The sequence below is a fragment of the Falco peregrinus genome, chromosome 1 (genome assembly GCF_023634155.1).
Source record: "Falco peregrinus isolate bFalPer1 chromosome 1, bFalPer1.pri, whole genome shotgun sequence".
In the NCBI taxonomy this organism is placed as follows: Eukaryota; Metazoa; Chordata; class Aves; order Falconiformes; family Falconidae; genus Falco; species Falco peregrinus.
In genome coordinates this window covers 10,854,542-10,874,788 of record NC_073721.1, presented here as the reverse complement: position 1 = coordinate 10,874,788, position 20,247 = coordinate 10,854,542, and the positions used below count along the sequence as shown (strand labels likewise).

General features: G+C 42.1%; 1 protein-coding gene across 3 annotated transcripts in view; it reads left to right on the top strand.

Moving 5' to 3' along the window:
• The window catches only part of RASGEF1A (RasGEF domain family member 1A), a 54,163-nt gene that overhangs the window by 20,075 nt on the left and 13,841 nt on the right, over positions 1-20,247 (top strand). The window contains exons 1-3 of one of the 3 annotated variants that reach the window (XM_055795939.1): positions 6,685-7,128; positions 9,706-9,885; positions 16,325-16,453. In XM_055795939.1, the coding sequence (XP_055651914.1) occupies positions 7,102-7,128; positions 9,706-9,885; positions 16,325-16,453 (336 nt within the window). In that variant the 5' untranslated portion in view covers positions 6,685-7,101. Of the gene's footprint in view, positions 1-6,684; positions 7,129-9,705; positions 9,886-16,324; positions 16,454-20,247 lie in introns of those variants that run through there. The other 2 variants (XM_055795956.1, XM_055795950.1) reach the window with 2 other exon arrangements.

Genomic DNA, 20,247 nt, shown 5'->3' with positions numbered 1-20,247 from the left:
ATTTATACAATTATAGACATACGTGTATATATACAGTACGTGTATGTTGTATAATGTATATACACTTATATACTGTAGAGGTAGGCATACAAATGTATATATAACTGTATATATTTTCAATATAAATGTATATACAATATACATTTGTTTATTCACTCTGTGATACAATGGTGCAAGTCCTTCCCAAGTAGCTCAAACTATGCTGAAACATTGTAGCTGATGGTCTCATCTACACGCACATTTCGAAGTAGGCTTGGAGGCTTATCATCCCTCTGCTCACTACCTCTTGTTATTCATCAAAATGCTTTAAAAAATACATCAATTTTTGAATACTTAATTTGGTGACTCCTTGCTAAAATTAAACCATATTTAACTTCATTTTCTCAACATTCCTCCATATTTTTCGCTCAAGATATTAAGGCTATCATATCTTGATTTCTATTCCAAATACAGTCAGTAGAATTAAACCAACCAGCTGTTAACTGCCCTGTAAACCGAGCAGATTTTAGCCTGCTATAAAACTTTCTTAATAATTGCTGCTGAACTTGGCTGTGTCAGCAAAAAGAATCCAAGCAATAGATGTGTACAGGAACTGAATTACTTGCAGTAATTCAGGTAAGACAGACACATCACAGGTTTAACAAATTTGTTTGTATACTAGTGCAGCTGCAAGTGAGTTACTGCAAATGAGCTCAGCATTTCTCACCATCAGCTGTAAAATAACATTTGTAAAACCAAAGAGATTGAAAACAAGGAGGAAAAAAAAAAAAGGAAAAAAAAGAAAGAAAGAAAGAAATGGATTCCATCACTGACCTTAATGTATCTTCAAAAATACCTGTGGGAATGCTTAACAATGTTGTTGTCATAGTTTCTGCTAAAGCAAAAAGGTTGACCAGTCAGACTGGCAATTTTGATCTGCTAATTGTGATGCCCTGAGGCTTATAACACTGAAAATAAACCTATTTTTTGTTGAGCTGGTTAAAAGAAATAGCAACCCACGTGCATTTACAAAAATACCATATCAAGAAGATTGACATCAGCAGACACGCAGATTTTTCTTCCCCTGGGCACCAAATTGCTGATGTATGTACATGCTCCCTTCTTGGCATAATTGATTTTCACTTTCTGCAAGGTGGCATATTCTTGGAATAGCTGGTGTCAAAGCAAGCACGAATATGCAAGTGAAGGACACACTAGCGGGGATAAGACCAGAACCCCTTCATCTTGAACCCAGGCTTGAACCCAATTTAAAAGAGTATCAGTTCCTTTTAAATATTCAGCTTAAAAAGACCCTAAATAAAATTAACAAAATGACTGCATATTACATTAACATACCTCTGTTCTTCCACATTATATTCAAAATCAGACTGAATCACAAACATTGAAACTAGCTTTTCAATGATTTTTTTTCTGCCCTTTTTTTGGAAAACAGGACATGAGAAACAGTGAGCAGACTCCATCTCCAGAAACATATAACACGTATAAGAATGGAATGAATCTAAAACTATAGTAGAAGCAGCTGTTTAACTACAGCCTGATTGCCTGAATTGTCATTTATGCATGACAAGTTGTAGCAGTTCCTTTAAGCAGAACAGGCTAAGCCAGTGATCTCTTCCCAAGATCTTTTCATTTCATTCACTCTGACTAGCTCTCCTACACATTTAAATGATCTGAGGTCCTCAGACCCCTGTAAGATGTTACATCATTGATTCAAATGAGGAGTACCCTTTTTATTTCGTTTTTTTTAAAATAATAATAAAAAAAAAACAAACAAAAAAAAAACCAACCCAGACACACAACACCCAAAGCTAATTTGTCCACAACAATAGAGAATATAATAAGGACATCCACAGTCTACTGCAGTGCTGTTTCCCAACTGGATTACCTTAAATCTTAATTACTAGGCAACATCACTCCTAAAAATTACAGAATTCTGTGACCAAATTATCCATGAAAATCAGGAACAAATCTGACTACAAGTGAACTTCAGGCAGCTGTGCCAAAAAAACCCCATTAAAATCTCAGTCGCTAACTAACAGCCACAACACCAGTATCATAGGCAACTTGTGTCAGATTATGCTAAATCTCTTATTTTGGCAAAGACACAAAAACCTGAGGATTAGCACCACATCCTCTCTAAATCCTGGGGAAGGGCTTTCCCTTCAATCCAAGGGGGAGCTACAGTACTGAACATCAGTGAAAAATCAGTTTCACACTGCTCAGCAGTTATCATCAGTGGTGTCAGAGGGCTGACCACATGCCAGTGAAAACATAGCTTGCTCCAGAGATACGTAACGGAATTTTCACAAGTAATTCTCCCTTTCAGGTAGAACTGAAAACAGACATAGTGGTGAACCACATCTTAAGTCGTTCTTGTATTTTCAGCTTGGTTTGCTCTGAAAATTGCTGGATATCTCAGTGGTAGACCTGGTCAAGACCTCATCAGCAAAACATTTTAAAAATGGAAAATGCCATTTTCAAACTACAACATTCATTGGCTCTGACATAACTATTAAGTGGAAAGATCTATCGTGTCCCAGGTCAGAGACAGCAGCAAAGGCATGGTCAATAATAAACACAGACTGATGATTAGTGCATTTAACCTTACTTCAAGTCTCAAGCTTAAAAAGCTTTACTCAGTTCAGAACCACGATTTGAAACTCTTTTCTCCCACTCCCATCTGCTGACAAGTTATTAATGTGCCACCATGTTATTCTGTGGCATGAATCTCTGAAATTTAGAAATCTTCATAGTAATCTGAAAGCGGTTTGAGAACAGCTTTCAAATCTTAAAATTTGTATGCAACAAGGAAGCCTTGAACATCTGTGCAGCCCTACAAATAAAACCAAAAACCTAACATCCCCTAAAGATATTTCTCTGAGGCTTTAAAGCTCTACATTCTACTCCTTAAAGTAGAAATTCTTACAAATGATCCATACTAGCTTGTGTCCATGCAAAAGCTTCATCTGAGGCCACTGTTGTTACTATTTGTGGAGTTAAATGGCATTTCCTGGACAAATTATTTATTTCAGGTCCAGATAATAATAGTCCGGTCTGTAACCAAGGCCATCAATCAATAAAATCCATGAATATAATTTGCAATTTTAATTCCCATTTTGTTATATAATCAACACTATGAGGAATGCCAAACACAATCAAGTTCACTTTCCAAGCTGACTCCTCTGCTTTTCTCCCTCTTTGCTGCAGATACTGGGACTTTAAATCATGTTGACATACTCTGTTAAATGAAACCAAATGTTAATAATAACCAGGTCTATGTGGAAGGTGATCAACAAGTGATTTGAGTAGCTTGACAACGGAAGCTCCTAAGACAGCATTTTTAGGAGAGTTCCTTTATACTTGCAGTTTTTAGCATCAGGTCAGCATTGATGACATCTGTAATTACTTGCTTTTCTTAAGTACAGTTACAATTCAAAACATACACACAAGCACATTTGAGTAAGTTGTATCCAAAACGTTGTTTTCTAAGACCAGTGGAAAAATCTCATTTCTTCCTCCCTGACTCTTACATCTCTCTCAAATTGATTTCTCCTTCACTTTCATCCATTTTTCTTTGCTAATATTCCTTAGTTTTACCAAGTTTTTGGCCAGCAACTTTCCACTTAAGAGGAGATGTAAATGTATGAGGAAATTAAATTCAAACACAGTAAAGCAAAAACTTACTGTCCAAATATAAAAACATACACAGTAAGTGCAAAAGCATGAAAACATCCTTATCAACATCTCACAGATGAATACTGAGGCACAGTGGGATTAAACAATTTGTCCAGCAAGTCTGTAGCGCAGGCAGGAATAGAACCCAGACACTGCAAAAGCCAATCCAATTCATTAATCCTAAGATAACAGAACATGTTATACTGATGTATAGCCAGTATAAGAGAGGCTGAAGCAACCTTCAAGACTGAGACAGTCATGACGTGACTGCTGCTGACTCACTCTGCAGCAAGATCCTCCTCTGACCAGCTTGATTGAACCACAGCAGTGTTGCCTCAAAAGAAAGCTACAGAACAAGTACAAGCTCTGCTGATTAAACTTGCTCTAGGGTCCACCCACCAGTAAATGTGGCAATGGCTAATGAAAACCTCTCCAAAGTGCAAGCAATTTGTTGAGGAAGAGAACTTACATAACTGCAAAAACAATTGGACCTTAAAGAGTTTCTGTATCAACAGATTTCAACACTCGAAATATAGATAGCTAAATGTCATCATCCACACTCTACAGAAAGAGAAATGGAAATAAAAGGGTAACATGATTCATCTGTTATAGCAACTGAATTCAGGTTTTTAGCTTCTTTGACTTTTAAAGTCAAAAAAGGCAAAAAGTTGCCTTTCCAACAAAATTGCAACACTACTAAATACAGCAAACCCAAAACTAAGCATCATGTATGCTAGAAAAGAAAAGAAATCCATTTCCCTGAATTTGCATTCTTTAATGCACACCCCATCATTTATATATACATACGTAGGTATGTATATAAACGATATATATGCATACCCCTCTGCTTATACATGCATACAAAAAAAAAATCTAAATAGAACATGCTGGACTGCAGAATGAAGAACTATGGAAAACACTTTGATATGGTGCCAATAAGCACAACATAAGGAACTGTAGAGAACAGGGTAAGTCTCAGCCATTTGCCTCTGCGTAGATTACTTTGGGTTTTTTAATCCAACTATGGCAAGAATCAGTTCCTATGCCATCTGTATTCTGAGGAAGAAGTACAGTCCATCAGCTATTTCAAACCTTGGTCGAAACCCTAGATCTCCTCACGGTGCTTATTGTGCAGTGGTATAACAGGCCTTTACATACAGAGCAGAGTGCAGGTATATGGCTCTGGGTGGAAAGCATCCCTAACTATTATAGTTTTCCTTAATTCTATTAGAATGTTTCTGAAGTCCTAGGTTTCTTAGTTCCAGTAACAGGATAGATCTAATTACTGACATCAAAAAAACCAAAAACCCAAACAAACAAAAAGATCAGGGATTGTTTTTACAACAGATTGGATCTGTGGCTAGAGCTCAATTACCTATGTATGTTTTGCTAAGATTAATGGACATATACTTCTACAAGTCTCAGCAAATGTTTGAGTAAGGTGGGAAAACAGATTAGTACAGAAACAGAATGAGATCTGATACTTGTTTTTCATGCACACTTAATCTGTAGGCTTGCTGGTGGTGTTCTTAGCAGCAAACGTTAGATGAGTTATTAAGAGGTGTTTGTAGCCTTGAGAAAGGAATATTATTATATTTATTATACAGTGTTAGGCCATGAATTCCTACCTCCTGCTTTCGATAACCCTACAAAGATCTTAAAGATGTCTGAACAAGACTCAACAACACTTGTCCCTCACGCTCCCCTAGCGTTACACACTAACGTCCCAATAGGGTACTGCAGCAGGTCGGACCACGGCTGGATTCAGAGCTCATGCCTCCTGGGACTTCCTTGGTACCCAAGGCAGGCAGCATGCTCTAACTGGGGAGAGCCTCAGAGCAAATGGGTATCAGATCTGCTACAACACCTGCACGCTCAAAAGGTTGTAGTGCACAGCTGAGATATGGGAGTGAGATTAAGAGCAAAGCAGATTTAGCAGGGATGAAAAGGACCGACTTTTTGAGCTGTCATTTAAGAGAAAAAGCTCACTTAAGATCAGGAAAATAAACTCTCTAGCTGATCTGTCAAGATGATCAAGAAATGATGAAGGAATTTAGTAGGCAAACAGTAAAGATTATGAGTAGCTACAAATCTTTTTAAAATTACTGCGTGTTTAGGATGGATGACAGTGCTTGTCTTCACACGGTGAGCAAATACAAATGTATTTCTTCTTATGCTCTAGAGTATGTGCATGTTCCCAAATTGGTTTGCCCTGCCCACCTACCTAGACTGGCATATTTACTTCCAAAAAGGCTTTTCCCACATTAATCACCATGGAAACCAGCAAAGCCTTCTGCTGCATATTCAGAGCCATTAAATCAATAAGTTTAATAAAAAAATAAAATTAATGAATGCCTGGAGACAGCAGGACAAATACTAAAACATAACAATTGAAGTAAAATGAGAAAAATATGCAGGAAGGCTGCAAATGCGAGGGGGTTTGTGGGACACGCAGATGTACCCACCGGGCGTTTCCATGGGAGACCAGGCTCTAGATACACACCTGAGCCTGCATGTGGGACAACAGGGCTGGTCCAGCGCCAGCCCCAGGGTCCAGGACCAGCCCAGATGACTGTGCTCGGGCTATTTGAAAAGAGAAACAACTCCAGCAGAAAGAAGAATATAAACAATTATTAGCAGGGAGGGTTGGGCGGCATCCCTCAGTAATTACAGCGGGTGCTGCCACGGGTGCCGGCACAAACAGTTTAACAGGGTGAATCGTGTCCCGAACCTCTTGGGCCACGTCTCCCGCCCAGCCTCGCACGAGGCCATGCCGCATGAGGAGCGTGGCCCTCAGGACCCGCTGGCTGCCTGCCCCACGGCGGCCTGCCCCACGGCACGCTGCCCGGGTCCCTCCGGCATGGCAGGGGGGGCCCCACGGCAGGTGGAATAGCGCACACAGGCGAGGAGCTTTTGGAAATTCACGGAGCGCTTGGGGCATAAAAAGCGAGCAGGCTGGCCACTTAAGAAAAAAAAAAAACAAAACAAAAACAAACCAAAGGAAAAAAAAAACCCAAAAAACAAACCAACCAAACAAAAAAAACCCAAACCAAAACCCAAGCAAACAGAAACAATACAAATAAAAAATAAACAAACAAACCAACCAAAACCAACCAACCCCCCCTGAAATATCAAGTGTTTTAAAAATAACAAGCCGCCCTTGCTACAAGCAGCAGCCCCCGGAGCAGCGCTGGCCCCGCTCCCCTCGCCCCGGCGGGGACGCCCCCCGCAGGCACGCGCCCCCCGCGCCGTTGCCCCGGCTCCGTTTGAACCGGCCACGCTCGCGCGCAGCCAACGGGGCGCCGCGCTGGGCCGTGACGTCACGGGCGGCGGGCGCGGGGCGGGCCGGCGGGCGGCAGCGCGGGCACGGGCGGGCAGAGCTGTCACAGCCGCGGGGCCGCCGGCGCTGCCGCCCTGCCCACGCGCATGTACACGTCGCCCAGGAAAATGAGGGTAAGCGCGGGGGGTCGGTCGGTCGCTGCCGCCGCGACACACGCGCACCCCACCCGGCGTGCGCAGGCACCGCGGGGGGGGGGGGGGGGGGGGGAACACGGACACGGGGAGCGCGCGGCAGAACCCCGGGGTGGCGGCGGTGCGGTGCGGTGCGGGGGAGCCCCCGTCGCGGTCCGAAGGACGGGCGGGCTCGCCTCACAACTTCCCTGCGGCGGGGCCGGGGAGCGGCCGGCGGGGGATGCCCGGCGCCGCGGGCACGGCTGGGCACCGCCGCCGGGGGGGGGGCAGGTGCTGCCTGAGGGCGCCGCCGCCGAGTAGCCGGGGTCTCTGCCGGTGCGGAGGGTCCCCAAGACACGCGGGGGTTCGCAGGGGCCGGAGCGCTGCGGCTGCCGCCGGCGGTGCTGAGCGCCCACCCCCGGGGGGCTGCGCATCCCCGGCGCGGGGGGGACCCGGGGGCAACGGGGGGGGTCGGCACCGGCGGGGAGCGCTGCGGCTGCTCCCAGCAGGGTCTTGAAAGGAGACCCGGTGCGCCCGTGAGCCGCTCACAGGAGTTCAAACACTCGGCGGCCCCGGCGGGGTGAAGCACCGTTTCAGCGGGGGCTCCGCCGGCCGCTGTCCTCCCCGAGAGCCCGGCGCAGCTCCCCGTTAGGAGCCGGGAGCGCCCGTCACAGCCCGTCCAGCCCGGGAAGCGGCTTTATCGCTATGGCCCTTAAAAGGGAAAAAAACCCCAAATTACTGGCGAGTTACATAGTGTGCATAGCAAAGCTGGCGGCTTCGTGTGCGCCAGCGGCTCGTCACGGCGCCGCGCAGCTCAGGCCTGACAGATAGGTCTGTGAGGTACGGAGTAGCCTCAACGCCAGTTCGTGCGGCATTGTCATTTTTCATTGCTTTTGATACACTATTAGATCCTGCGTTTTCTGTTTTACGTGACTCTATGTCATGAACTTCTGAAACTGAACTCTGCTCCTCAGAACAGCCTCCTTGGTCACCGTGAAACAGCTGATACAATTTAACTTAACAGGGAATTACGCTTCCCTTGTATCTGTATAACATACTAACACAAAGTTCTGCTGGTTAAAGCCACAAGCAGTTCTGTTTACCAGCCTGACGTGTAACTAAGCCTGTCACCTTGATGAGCAAGTACTGTTAATGCTGGCATTTTTTCCGTACCAGCACACCTAGGATTCATCTGAGCTTAAAACCAGAAAAAAAATGTGTATCCCCGGTTGTAAACATGAACAATGACTTTTGCAACTTTGAGAGGAAGACGTGCCTTGTGTTAAAAGAATACAAAGTACCGGTTTGTTCTGCAATTGTTTCAAGTGCTGCCTAAAAATATTAAAAAAAAAAAAAAAAAAACAACCAAAAAACCCCAAACCTACAAAACCCCTTACAGCATTTAAGATTTTCAGTTCTTAAACTAGTTTTTGAAAAATTACTGAACAGAAAGAAAGGACTTTTGTGTAAGACATGCGTGCTGATAGGACCAGCTGTCAAGTTTAAAGGTAGTGGTACCGGCCTAATCTGTTTTCATCTACACAAGTGCGTTCCAGAGCACGACAATGTTTGTTGCATAGAGGGTGAGACAGCAGCTAAAGCATCACGGCTGCCTTCTCTTCCCTGCACCTTCTGAGCAGTCTTAACTGTTTCAGCAGCAAGGGGGGACTGTTTTGATACTGATGCAGAATAGTATTTTCAACCTTGGCAAGCAGTAGTAAATTGTTTTGTTTAGCCTTCTGCATATATTTAAACTGTAGCCAGTTTAAAACAACCAACCCACCCCCACAGTTTACTCACAGTTGGTAACTAGGGTATTACTGAGAGCTTGTGGCCAAGGGAAGGGAGGTGGAAACCCCAAACCTTTGCGTGGTTTTTGTGTTGCTAGAGCAGGTTTGTTTCTTAAGCAAAAATCTCCAAAGAGACTGTTATTGGCGTTGTATATTATATGTCACAGCATTCGGTTCCACCCAGTTCATGGTTTTGTGTACCAAAAAAAAGGCGGTTTTGTTCAGATGGTATGTCCCCCACTGTTAGCAGTGGCATCTGTGTGCAGGAGATGCACTTCTATCGAGACCTGGATTACGTCTAGCTACAGAAGCAGTAAAGGATTTATCATCACAAGTGAAGTATTTTAGCCAAAGATCTGACTTCAAAAAGAGTAAAAAGAGGGACATTACAGCACAGTATTTGTTTGCTTGTTCAGTAAAGCACTGCTTCACTATCTCAGAGAGCATTTTGCATTTTCATCCTGGTATGATTTTATGCATTAAAAGCCAGGGGAAAACGGACAAGAAAGGAGAAATCAAGTACAGCGAAGAAAATTCTTTCAGCTTCTGCATCTACAGCCTTGGTGACATAGCTTAAAGTGCACTTCAAACCCCAAGCCAGCTTACAGATGTGTGACTGCTCGGGTTCAGAACTCAGTTCAAATACCCAAGCTGCGTTCAGTCAAATATGTAATTGTGTTTAATGTATGCCTCTGTAAAACCCACACATAAGACATCCTGAAAGAAAGCTTAACCCTCTCTTTTTTTTTTTTTTTTTTTCTTTACTTTTATTTTCTCTCCACTTCTACAGGAAACTATGCCCCAGACGCCAATATTTTCCAGCATGCTTGGTTCCAGTTGTAGTGGGCAAGTGCAGCCAGATATGGGAGAAAGGTGTGTGGACCCTGTTTATCAGGATGGGAACCTTGTTTCTGGATCACTGGAGGCCTTGATAGAGCGCCTGGTGCCCACTATGGACTATTATCCAGATGTAAGTAGCCACTGAAGGGTTGGTTTTTTCTTCCCATGGTGGTTTTCCTGCATTAGTATCTGGATTGGTGCTTCCTCAAGAAATTCTACTTCCATCTGATTCAGGAATGAAACATGCATTCATTTTGCTTGCAATATTCATTCACTGAAGATGTTGCTCGATGGGGGTGCTCTCCTTTCTGTTTTTAAACGAGAACACTTGTTAGAAAGGTGAAGCCCTGTTGAACCCAAACGGGTGCCTTAAGAACCAATTAAAAGCAGCATTCGCCACAGAATTTTCAATCCCTCTTAAGCTGCTTTAGCTCTAATGCAGCCAAGATTAACTACTAACCAGCTTCTACCTAGGGAAGCAGACCCAAAATCAGCTCTAGTATTATTATTTTTTCCCCTCAATTTTCTATGCATCTCCTAGTTAGGCCATCAGAAAAAAAAAAAGGAAAAAAAAAGCCCCCAAAATAGATTTTAATTAAAATGCTTTCTTTCTCAAGACATTTTAATGGGCCAGTACTGTAATAATATATGTTCTCAAGCCTGAAAATGATTTTGCAACTGATTAAACATCCTCAGTGTAGTCCTCTGAAGTAAATACTACTTGTAACTCCAGGGCATGCAATAAGATTCTGAACCTAGGATATTATTAAGAGATCACTTTATCACTTGAAATTACCCCTTGTACCCATTAATGAAAGATGTTATTTAAACAAGTTGCCAAAGATCAGAGAGGCTGTATACTATATTCTGTCTGAGCTCTGAAAAAGTGGCAGCTATGGCAGAAACATCCCAGGTCTTTGTGAAGACTAGCAACGGGGTGGGAAATTGCAATTGCTATTAACTTGTATCTTGAACTTAATGTTTGCAGTAGTGGGCTGTGCTGTATCTTGCTGTATGTTTCCCACTAATTCATGTGGAACTTCTTACTGTGGTTTCACATCAGTCATGATAAAGTTGCTCCGAGCTCCCACGCATACACCACCCATCTTCATGATCGCCATGCACAAAAAAGGGACTCCCCCATATGACAGTTCAGTGGGTAGAAGCAGCAGAATTGCCAACGATCATCAGTGGAAGATCAAGAAAAGCAAACCCAGGATGTTTTAATATTCCAGTTCAAAAGTAATCCTAAACCTTGCATTGAAGTACAGCTAACATACAACTGCACTACCTTTGACAGATGTTTAGTACCAAGTCCTTTCTAAGGGACAGGGATAACCATCATTAGACATTAAAGCTCTGCTCCCTGCCCCCAAATACACCTTGTAGAACAGACGCGCAGAGGAAAGCAGCAGGTAGGGCTGTTGCGGCGTACCAGTGGAATAGCTTTAGGCTACTGTAGTTAAGGCTTCCACGGAGTCATTTCCTTGGCTTTTGTGTGACACTAGAATATAGTTACTTGCTGCCTGGATTGCTGAACTATAGCTAATTTTTTGCAGCAGCTGCTAACACACATCACACATCCCTTATTGTAACTTGTAACCTGCTATTCTGTTTATAACACAGCTACTCTGAAAATGGTTCCATAAAGTGAGCATAAATTAAGGGGTCTACAGCTTGCTTCGGAACTAGCTGCTAGTTTCCACGGCGCCATCCTATACCCCGTGCGAGGGAGCACTACAAACCGAGCGGTCATGGACCCTGCCCTGGGAAGCTGCAGTTTAAATAGACAGTGAGCTGACAGCTGAGAGCTATGCAACAGAAACAATCAAGGGAACTCCAGGGAAAAAGAGATGGAAAACAGCATTAAATCAAATTCATCTCCTCTACAGCAGGACACGTTCTTTCAGTTAAATCAGATCACCCAATTTAGCTGAAAGGATTAATTATAAAATAAGTAGATAAATAAGCTTTGAACAACAAAGAATGAACTGGATTTGAGTCATCTTCAGATCAGAGTTTTCTATTGCGGTTCAGTTGTGTGTTTATACTTTATTTCATGCTCATTTCTATTTTTAGGAAGATTGACACAGAGGGTTAGAGTGATAACCATTTACACTGATATCCTGTCAGAAGAGTCACCAACACTATGTTCAAGAGAAAGGTATAAACACCTCTCAGTCTTGGGACTCTGCCTGTACATGCAAAGAAGGGGAGTAAGGCATCACCACTTAATTGGCACCAAGAGAAGCGATCGGTAACATTAGCAGAGATAACCTTAGTTTCAGTGATCTATCTATAAGTCGCAGTACTAATCCAAACATTTGGATGTGACAACAACACTTAGAAGGCCTTTCTGTCTGTGTGGACATTAAGCTAAAGATCACAGCAACCTTCTGGACAGGGAAGAAGAAAAAAAAAAAAGAAAGAAAAAGAGGGTGGGGGAGAAAGCAAACACAGAGTATCTTTCTGTGCTGGTTGCAAAGGCAAATTTGCCATGTTGGCAGAACATGAGACAGGCAAGGGAGGACAGGGAAGATAAGGGCCTACGTTTGTGCACTGCTCTTTTGAGGCTTGTTTGTGTACAGGGACTTGTTCAGCACATAGGAAAATGTATACTCATGAGACGGAGGAGTTCGGAAGGTTAGGAATGGAATGTACCAGTCTGCAACCCTTGTGCCCAAGCAAGAAAATGTTTCAAGAAAATATTTCATAAACAAGAAGTTACAGAATGAGCAGTAAGCACACAAAGAAAATATTTTTTTTTCCCCCTCCTTGAGAAGACATCAGTGCATTCTTGGGTCAGAGAGTAACAATTCCTTCTTTAGTCTTGTGCACTTGCAACTTTTTTTTTTTTTCTTAAATATAATTCAGCTCATCTCTTAGCAACAACTTTAGGCATTAAAGGAATCTGGCTTCTTATTCTCTTGTAAGCACAAGCCCCTTTTGTGTCAGCTTACGTTGTTCCAAGTGCAGAAAGGATTTTTTTTTTCCTCCTCCCCTCCCAAATACCTGTCACTTTTGTAGGATAAATGGAGCTTAACTTTCAATCTCATAGCTTATGAAAGCATATTTTAATCGTTCCTTGTCAAACCAGCTAGCTTCATAGCTAAATTTCCTTCTCCAAACCATCGTCTGCATGATTAGGGGACGGCCTATGCGACAGTGTAGGTTTTTTACAGTTATAACATTTAGCATGTATGTGTATCGCAGTACAGGTGCAATAAGTCACAGAAATCCTTGATTTAGATAAGGCATGTGACATTAGTATGCAATATTTCTTATCCAAAACAACTGCGTTGCTAACCCCTGAGACTTACTGCTAAGCTGAAATGTATGGCTTCATTCAGCCACAATTTTCTTTATTGGATAGGGAGCGGCTGTTAGCAGAGAGGCAAGGAGATGGGGGGGGGGGTCAACACTACTGTCAGACCTATCATTTTTAATTTGGTTCTTAATTGCATTATTCCTTGTTTATAAGCAATAAAAGCATCAAAACACACCACACCGCCCCCCAATTAGATACCAGTATCTCGTAAACCAGCGTATCTTGATTGACCATAATGGAACAATTTCGTTTTCCAAAGTACCGAACCTAGTTCCAGTTAAGTGACTTTGAAAACAAACAAATAAACAGAATAACAATGCAGCAGATGGGTTCCAGAAGTAACAGTCATTTGTTTCTAAAACCTAGTAGTCCAGTGTTGCCTGGAAAAGCATTGCATTGGTCCAGTACCGATACTACTGATTACAGAGGCACATCAGGAAGCCTGAAACTGCGAGTATGTACTTTTATGGTCATGTATCTTCCTGCATTTTGCCAGTCTGGCACTTTTCTGAACATCACATAAAACATTATCAAAGAAACCAAATAAAAGCACAGGTCATCCAGGTCACACTTTTCTTACAGTATAACAATAGGGAAACAATACTCTGAGTGGGCCTTTCTCAGAGTCACTCTGGATAAAACACTGTCCCACACCACACAAACTTCCACCAAGGAGACCAACACTGGAATTAGTACGAGAAGCAAAATTACACCTTTCCTTAAAAAAATGTGTTCCAGCTTATCAGAGGAAAGGTCACTGGCAGGGCAGTGTGGCTCAAGTTGTGGTTCCCTGCTAGTCAATTACTTAACTCCCCCCAAAAAACGTGGCGAAGGGATGTGAGAGGTGCTTCATGTTTCCAGAACAGAAATTTTCACACAATCCAGTGACAGCTGACATACGCAGCAGCTAAATTCCTTTCCCTCATAATCCAGACTCATAGTTTTAAGTTCAGGGACAACACTGATAGACATGAACACAGAAGCTGTCTCCAAAAAGTAACAGGGCATAACCAGCCATAGTTTAAAACACAAACAAAATAATCTCACAACCCAACACTATTCTTTTGCTTTCATTCTGAATGAGGAGTGTGCCAGTTTAGGGATCGTGCTCACATACGTAAGAATAAAAGATCTGATGTGTTTTCCCATAACACAACCAAGTCCCCTTTTGTGAATCAGGTTAGCTCTTCAGCCTCGTTCTAGTGCCCATAACACACCGCACACACTACTATAGATTTTTATAAGGCTTCTCCAAAGCTGACACTATGTCATCAACCGTTTCCAGATGCAGGTGTAAGAGCTGCATTGAATATCTTTTTTAAATTAATGAACTTCAAGTTTTTTGTCATTGTAAATGTAAATATAAATGCTGAAATTCTGGAGACATACATAAACAAAATACCAAACAGAAGCCCATTTTCTTAAGTTTTCCCAGTGTTCACTTGTGTGGGATGTTTGCAACCATGCCATCAAGAAGAGAAGCCACACTGTCGGTATCCCGCCGCTGCCCTGGCCACCTGCTCAAAGTCACCAAGAGCCCAATTGTTAGGTGGCCCCAGCTGTCCATCTTCTGTAGGCATCAGTGGAAGCACCACTCAAGAACCTGACCCAAACTGTCCATCCAGTTAACCCTTCTCCTCTCTTCTTCTATTCATAAACAACAGGCAAGGCAAAGACTATGGATTATCCCCAGGTTTGATTGTACAGAATTAGTGCTATTGCTAATTTAATACATGAACCACCGTGCTAATAAGAGCTTCAAATCAGAATGAGCATTTCAAATATCTGTGCTGTGTCACACTTCACTCTGTTCTTTCATTAGCTCAGGACAGAGTTGGATGCTAAGTAGATATATATATATATCCTTAATCTATTACACTCACTTCCAGAACCCTGTGACTTCTAGTTAATTTGTGTTTTTTTTAAAAAAAGAACCACCAAAAACCACATTCCTTTTTACCCTTCTGATATTTAGTGGAGTTTAGTGCTAAATTTATATTATAGAGCACACTGAGTACTTTAGAAGTAGAAACATTTTTCATTAATAGCACGTTGTGTTGTGATTAGAGAGATAAACCCCATAACCTTTTTTGGAGTCCTAAAGATACCATTATTATTTTACGATGGGCGTTTGTTAGAGACTGCAAGCAGCAGAATTCGGTAGATTAGCCAGATATAGCTGATACTAGAGATGCCACATTTTAGACAACTGGTCTCAGGTTTTTAGATGTCTCAATTTACTTGCCCTGTCCAAAGCGGTAGATGCGCACATTGACTGTTTATATGCACACTTGGCTATGGCCTACCACATCGCATTTCTAAAACCACAGTGTGAAGTAACAGTGCACACTGCAAACGTAACAAAGGTTAATTGAAATCCATTGTCAGGAAGATCCCCTGCTATTTCCTAACTCCATATTTTGTCACAAAGCCTAGAGGAAAAACAGAAGTGCTTATGAGATGCTACTGTCATTACTGCAGCAATCACATTCAAACGCAGAAGGCAAGTTTCAAACACTGAACCAAGACTAAGACATGAAGGCATTCTCACCTCGACTAAACTGTCCAGAGTACGATTCAGAATGGGATGCATTACAGCTTTTAAAATACAAACGGAGAGGCTATTTCTTGTGAGAAATAATAATTGTTGGCATTTATTAGCAGTGTTTTTACTCACAAGACTGTGAAACAGGCCCCAAATAAGTAAAGTCGAGCTTAAAACTAAATTATTGTCATATGGCCCCAATCTAAGCTAAAGCTTGTGTCAGTGATTGTGGGAAAAAGGAACAAAAAAACCCTGTACATAAAGAAATTACAGCTGTGGTTTGGAATACACATGAAGTGGTTTTCTGCAGCTCAGTGAAAAACAATCACTCTTAAAGAAACAAAGCAGCAGAAATAGTAGTGCTGGAGAGGCGTGACGCCCTGCATTGGGCATATTTCATTTGTCTTTTTGGTGAGTGATGACTAGTTTAGCATATTAAGTTTGGCATTTTAAAGGGAAGTGATTTGGCAATGTGAAAACACCACATTAACAGCCTTGAAACCTACAGCATTTCCTTTTAACACAGCTAGAAAAGACCACCACGTCTCTGGAGACAGGAAAAATTATAAAATGTCTTAAGTGAATAGAAGTTACATTTGTGGTTTATGGAATAGTTTTTTCAAAAGGAAGACTTTTTTTTTTTTTCCCTAAAGTTATTCACTTTTTTTTTTTTTTTTTCTCTCTCTATTTCCACAGAGGACTTACATCTTCACTTTCCTGTTGAGCTCTCGAGTCTTCATTCACCCACACGAGCTCCTGGCTAAAGTGGGGCAGATCTGCATTAAACAGAAGCAGCAGCTAGAAGCGGGGACTGAGGCAGAAAAGGTAAATGAACCATTATGTCCTTCAACTAGCTGCGCTACTGCCATTTATTTCCCACTTCCTCCTTCCCATTGTAAGTCTAAATAGATTGATAAAGAATAAATTGAAGTTGTAATTGGCATGTGTTACTGGATGCTCTCTTATTTGGGTCTTTTCCCTTGAAGTACCATTGCTGCTGTGCTAGCCACAGACACAGGGTATGTACTACCTTACCAGTCAGATACAGCGGCTGGAAATAAAACTTTGCTTATGAGCTGCAGCTCAGTGCGGTGCACCGGAGCAATGCGGATCTGCCATGAAACCTGCCCAGCAAGTCGCTTTGCGCTTTCAGGCTTTCATCAAGTTAGGTCATCCTTGAATCCGATTCCCCTTTCTCCAGTCACCCTTACCATCCCCATCCTATTAGGGTTGAGTGCTTTGCTGTAGGTTACTGGTGGGGTGTAACAGCAAATCAGGACGTTCTCTCTCACAAAAATTAAGGGGTGCACTACTGAAAATGGTAGCCTGTGCTGACTGACACATGTGACCACGTGGTTTTACAACAAACAATTAAGCCAAACTGAGTCAGTTTGTGATCTGCACTTGAATCCATCTAAGTCTTACCATTGTGGAAAGTGGTATTGAAGGACTTTTGACTGAAATTCAAGTACCAGAATAGTCCAAGCTGGGATGCAAATAAGAACATCAGAAAAAAGGATGAAATCAGCAAGTATTTAAAGACCTAAATTGTTCAGATCCTGGGCACATTTTGGATCCGTTCTTCTATGGTGAGGAGTTACTTACATTCCTAATCTCAGCATGTTGATAGTCCCATCTCGCTTTCTCTTTGTTGCATCAGGACTCAAGTGGGGAGCACAAAAGGTAACCCTGTGGTTTGGTAATACAGGGGTTTTGACAGCAATGCTGACCCCTAAGGGCTTCTTTCTCCTGTACTGTTCCTGGGGTGCAGTCTCTTATTATAGCACAAAATGACTCCCCAGGAAAAACTAACCACTTGGTGCAAAATTACTTTCATCCAGGTCAGTCCCCCAGTCTACTCACCAAATAGCTATACAACTCATCCTGTAGGTGCTGGGGAGTTCAAGGGGTCAGGGAAAGCAGGTGCAAGAACTGCTGCATCCAGCTTTACACACAGAGGTGATAACCATTCCCATGGCCACTGCTGAACTAGCTTGTGACTGAGCAACCTCAAACCGGTGCTCTGTAAATCGCAGTGGTTCCTCAGCAACACCTAACTGAACAACAGAGGTAGGGGCTTGTAAGAGATGCTGGGACCACCCACAACATGGATTGAGTAAAGCTGATCTATAGACATATGAAGACAACGACTGCTGTAAGTAGCTAGTGTCAAAATACATGCATGAAATACTTGGATTTAAAAATAAGATGTAAAAATATACGATGTAACTTTTGTGGATAACAATACACTTAGGAGATTTTTAAATGAAAACAGTACCTGGGGACTAAATCATCTGGCTGTTAAAACACGAGATATTCGCTCTAAAGTAGCATTATTCTGGCTTTTCAGCATATGTGTTAAAAAAGATGATATCATGGCTTCCACACTGAAATGAAATAGCATTACATCCTAACAACAGGATATAAAATATAGAAGCTCATATTCTAAACACCCACGCTCTCACACCTTGTGCTGACAGTTTGGAAACGGGCCTACAGGTAAACCAACAAGCAGCAGGGTGACAATAAAACATGAGTGTTTCGGAGGCTGCTTTAACGTACATGCTTTGCTGGTTGCTTTTCCTACTATGCCCCTTGATCCCTGCCTACCCCCTTAATATAAACTGTAATTTTTTCCCCACCCACTAAACACAAAATTGTTGGAAAACACCACAAACTTTTGACATCCCTCTCAACAAATGACTCTACTCTACAGGCCTCTACTGCAAGCACCTGAACGTTTTACAGAACAGTTTGGCCACTAGCATTTGTTTTTCTATCTGGCCACAAATAAAAACTCAATTTACACGCAGCATAGGAATTCTCAACTCAAGACACTGTGAATTCACAGTCATAACCCATTAACGTATCATCAGGTACCAACACCTTCTAATTAAGCGGCTCCGTAGCGAGAAATAGCTGGCAAAAGCAGTTAAAGCAGCTCTGATCATTTCTGATAGTTTGCTTATGCAAATCTTTTAAGACGAGAAGCTGGCTGACTTGTTGCCTGAATAGCGTGCGAGCCGAAAAAGTGGCAAGGAGCCAGGTTTTGAGGTTACACACCACAATACTTATCATTTCTTTGTTTTTGACATTACTGGCTAGCTGGCTAGCCAAAAACTCCTATAGCAAACAACGCAGAGAAAAGTGGATTAAAAAGCGAAACAGTCAGGGACGCCTTGGAGCCTGCTCAGAGTCCTTTTGGACACTCACAAAAGGGGGGGCTGTATTATTACATCAATTATAATATACAGGGCAGTATTTAAGCTTGACCATAAAGGATAAGATTTAACTCTCTGTAAGTGCATTAGTGATTTGAAAGACCCAAACAAGATTGTCACAGAAAAAAACCACTTGTATAGTATTATTCAGTGGAAAAAACTGTTGTTAAAATTGTGGCGCGTTATTTCTGCAGCTTGGGGGTGTTTTTTAAATCAAGAGTTTAAAAAGTAATAAAGATAAGTTCATTTCTGTTAAGCTTGTCTTGTCTGTCTTGGAATGCGTAAGTCGCTTCAAAAATAATGAGTTCTCTTTGGTTTTTGTCACCAGTAAGTTCTCCTTTTTAAAACCAAAAATCACAATACCCTTAACCAGGTCGCTGTCATTTTTCCTACAAGCACATACTGCTTTTCCCTTTCCTGCAAGCACATACTGCTATTGCCTCCGTCCTGCTTGGTAGCTGTTTCTCAGTCCTGCCTGTCTTGTCTCATGCAGAACAGGACTGATCCACAGTACTTAAATTAATAGAGATATTTTTCTTCTCAAAGAAATATTTATGGGAGAAGCATTGCCATAAACTCCAGAGAACTCCGTGTCAGGCCTCACAAGGGCAGGTTTACATCTGGAGTAGGACTACGGTAGGTCGGTAGGTTTATTGCAGCCATGACAAAAAGGAAAATGTGTGCTGCTACCCACCTACATGTGTGATTTCTATCTAGGTTGTCACAAATTATGTGCATCAAGCCTGTCACACCGCTTTGGGTTTCATCAAGGTGCTCATGAAACAGGAATCTCATGTTCACTGTATCGCTGGTTTTTAGCGTTGTTCTTAGGAGGCATACCTTATTTCCATGAGCATTAAAAGCCTCTGACAAAACACTAAGCTCTTTTACACCTGAAGAGTAATTACATGAAGAGTGATGTGGTTTGCAGTTTGTCTTGCAACAGATGCCTAGCTTTCAGTCATGAAGGAAGCAAACCCTAACAACTTGAGTAGATACATGAGATGAGAAGTCAGTGTCCATATGGAGATGCTGCCATGGCCTAAGGAAAGATTTTTGGAACCTTTCCTGCCCCCATCCCTCCTTTTCCAGCTTCAAAAGTTAAGAAAGGATAGTCAGGATAATTAATACAAATAATAATTTAAAAAACCAACCAGTTTTGTTTACCACAAGGTGCTACAGGAGTAGGCACGTACCTGTTAAGTTTAATTGAACGGAAGGGCACCAGCTGGCTAATTAATTTTCTATCACCACCTACAGATTATTCTTTTAATAATGTCAGGCTCCATGCATTTCCTAGCAAAGCAGCATAAATTGTCTTTTCCCCAAGGCAGATGACAAAAGGAGTTTGGAGGACAGACAACTGCAAATCTGGAGCTCTGTCCTACACTGTCTAGA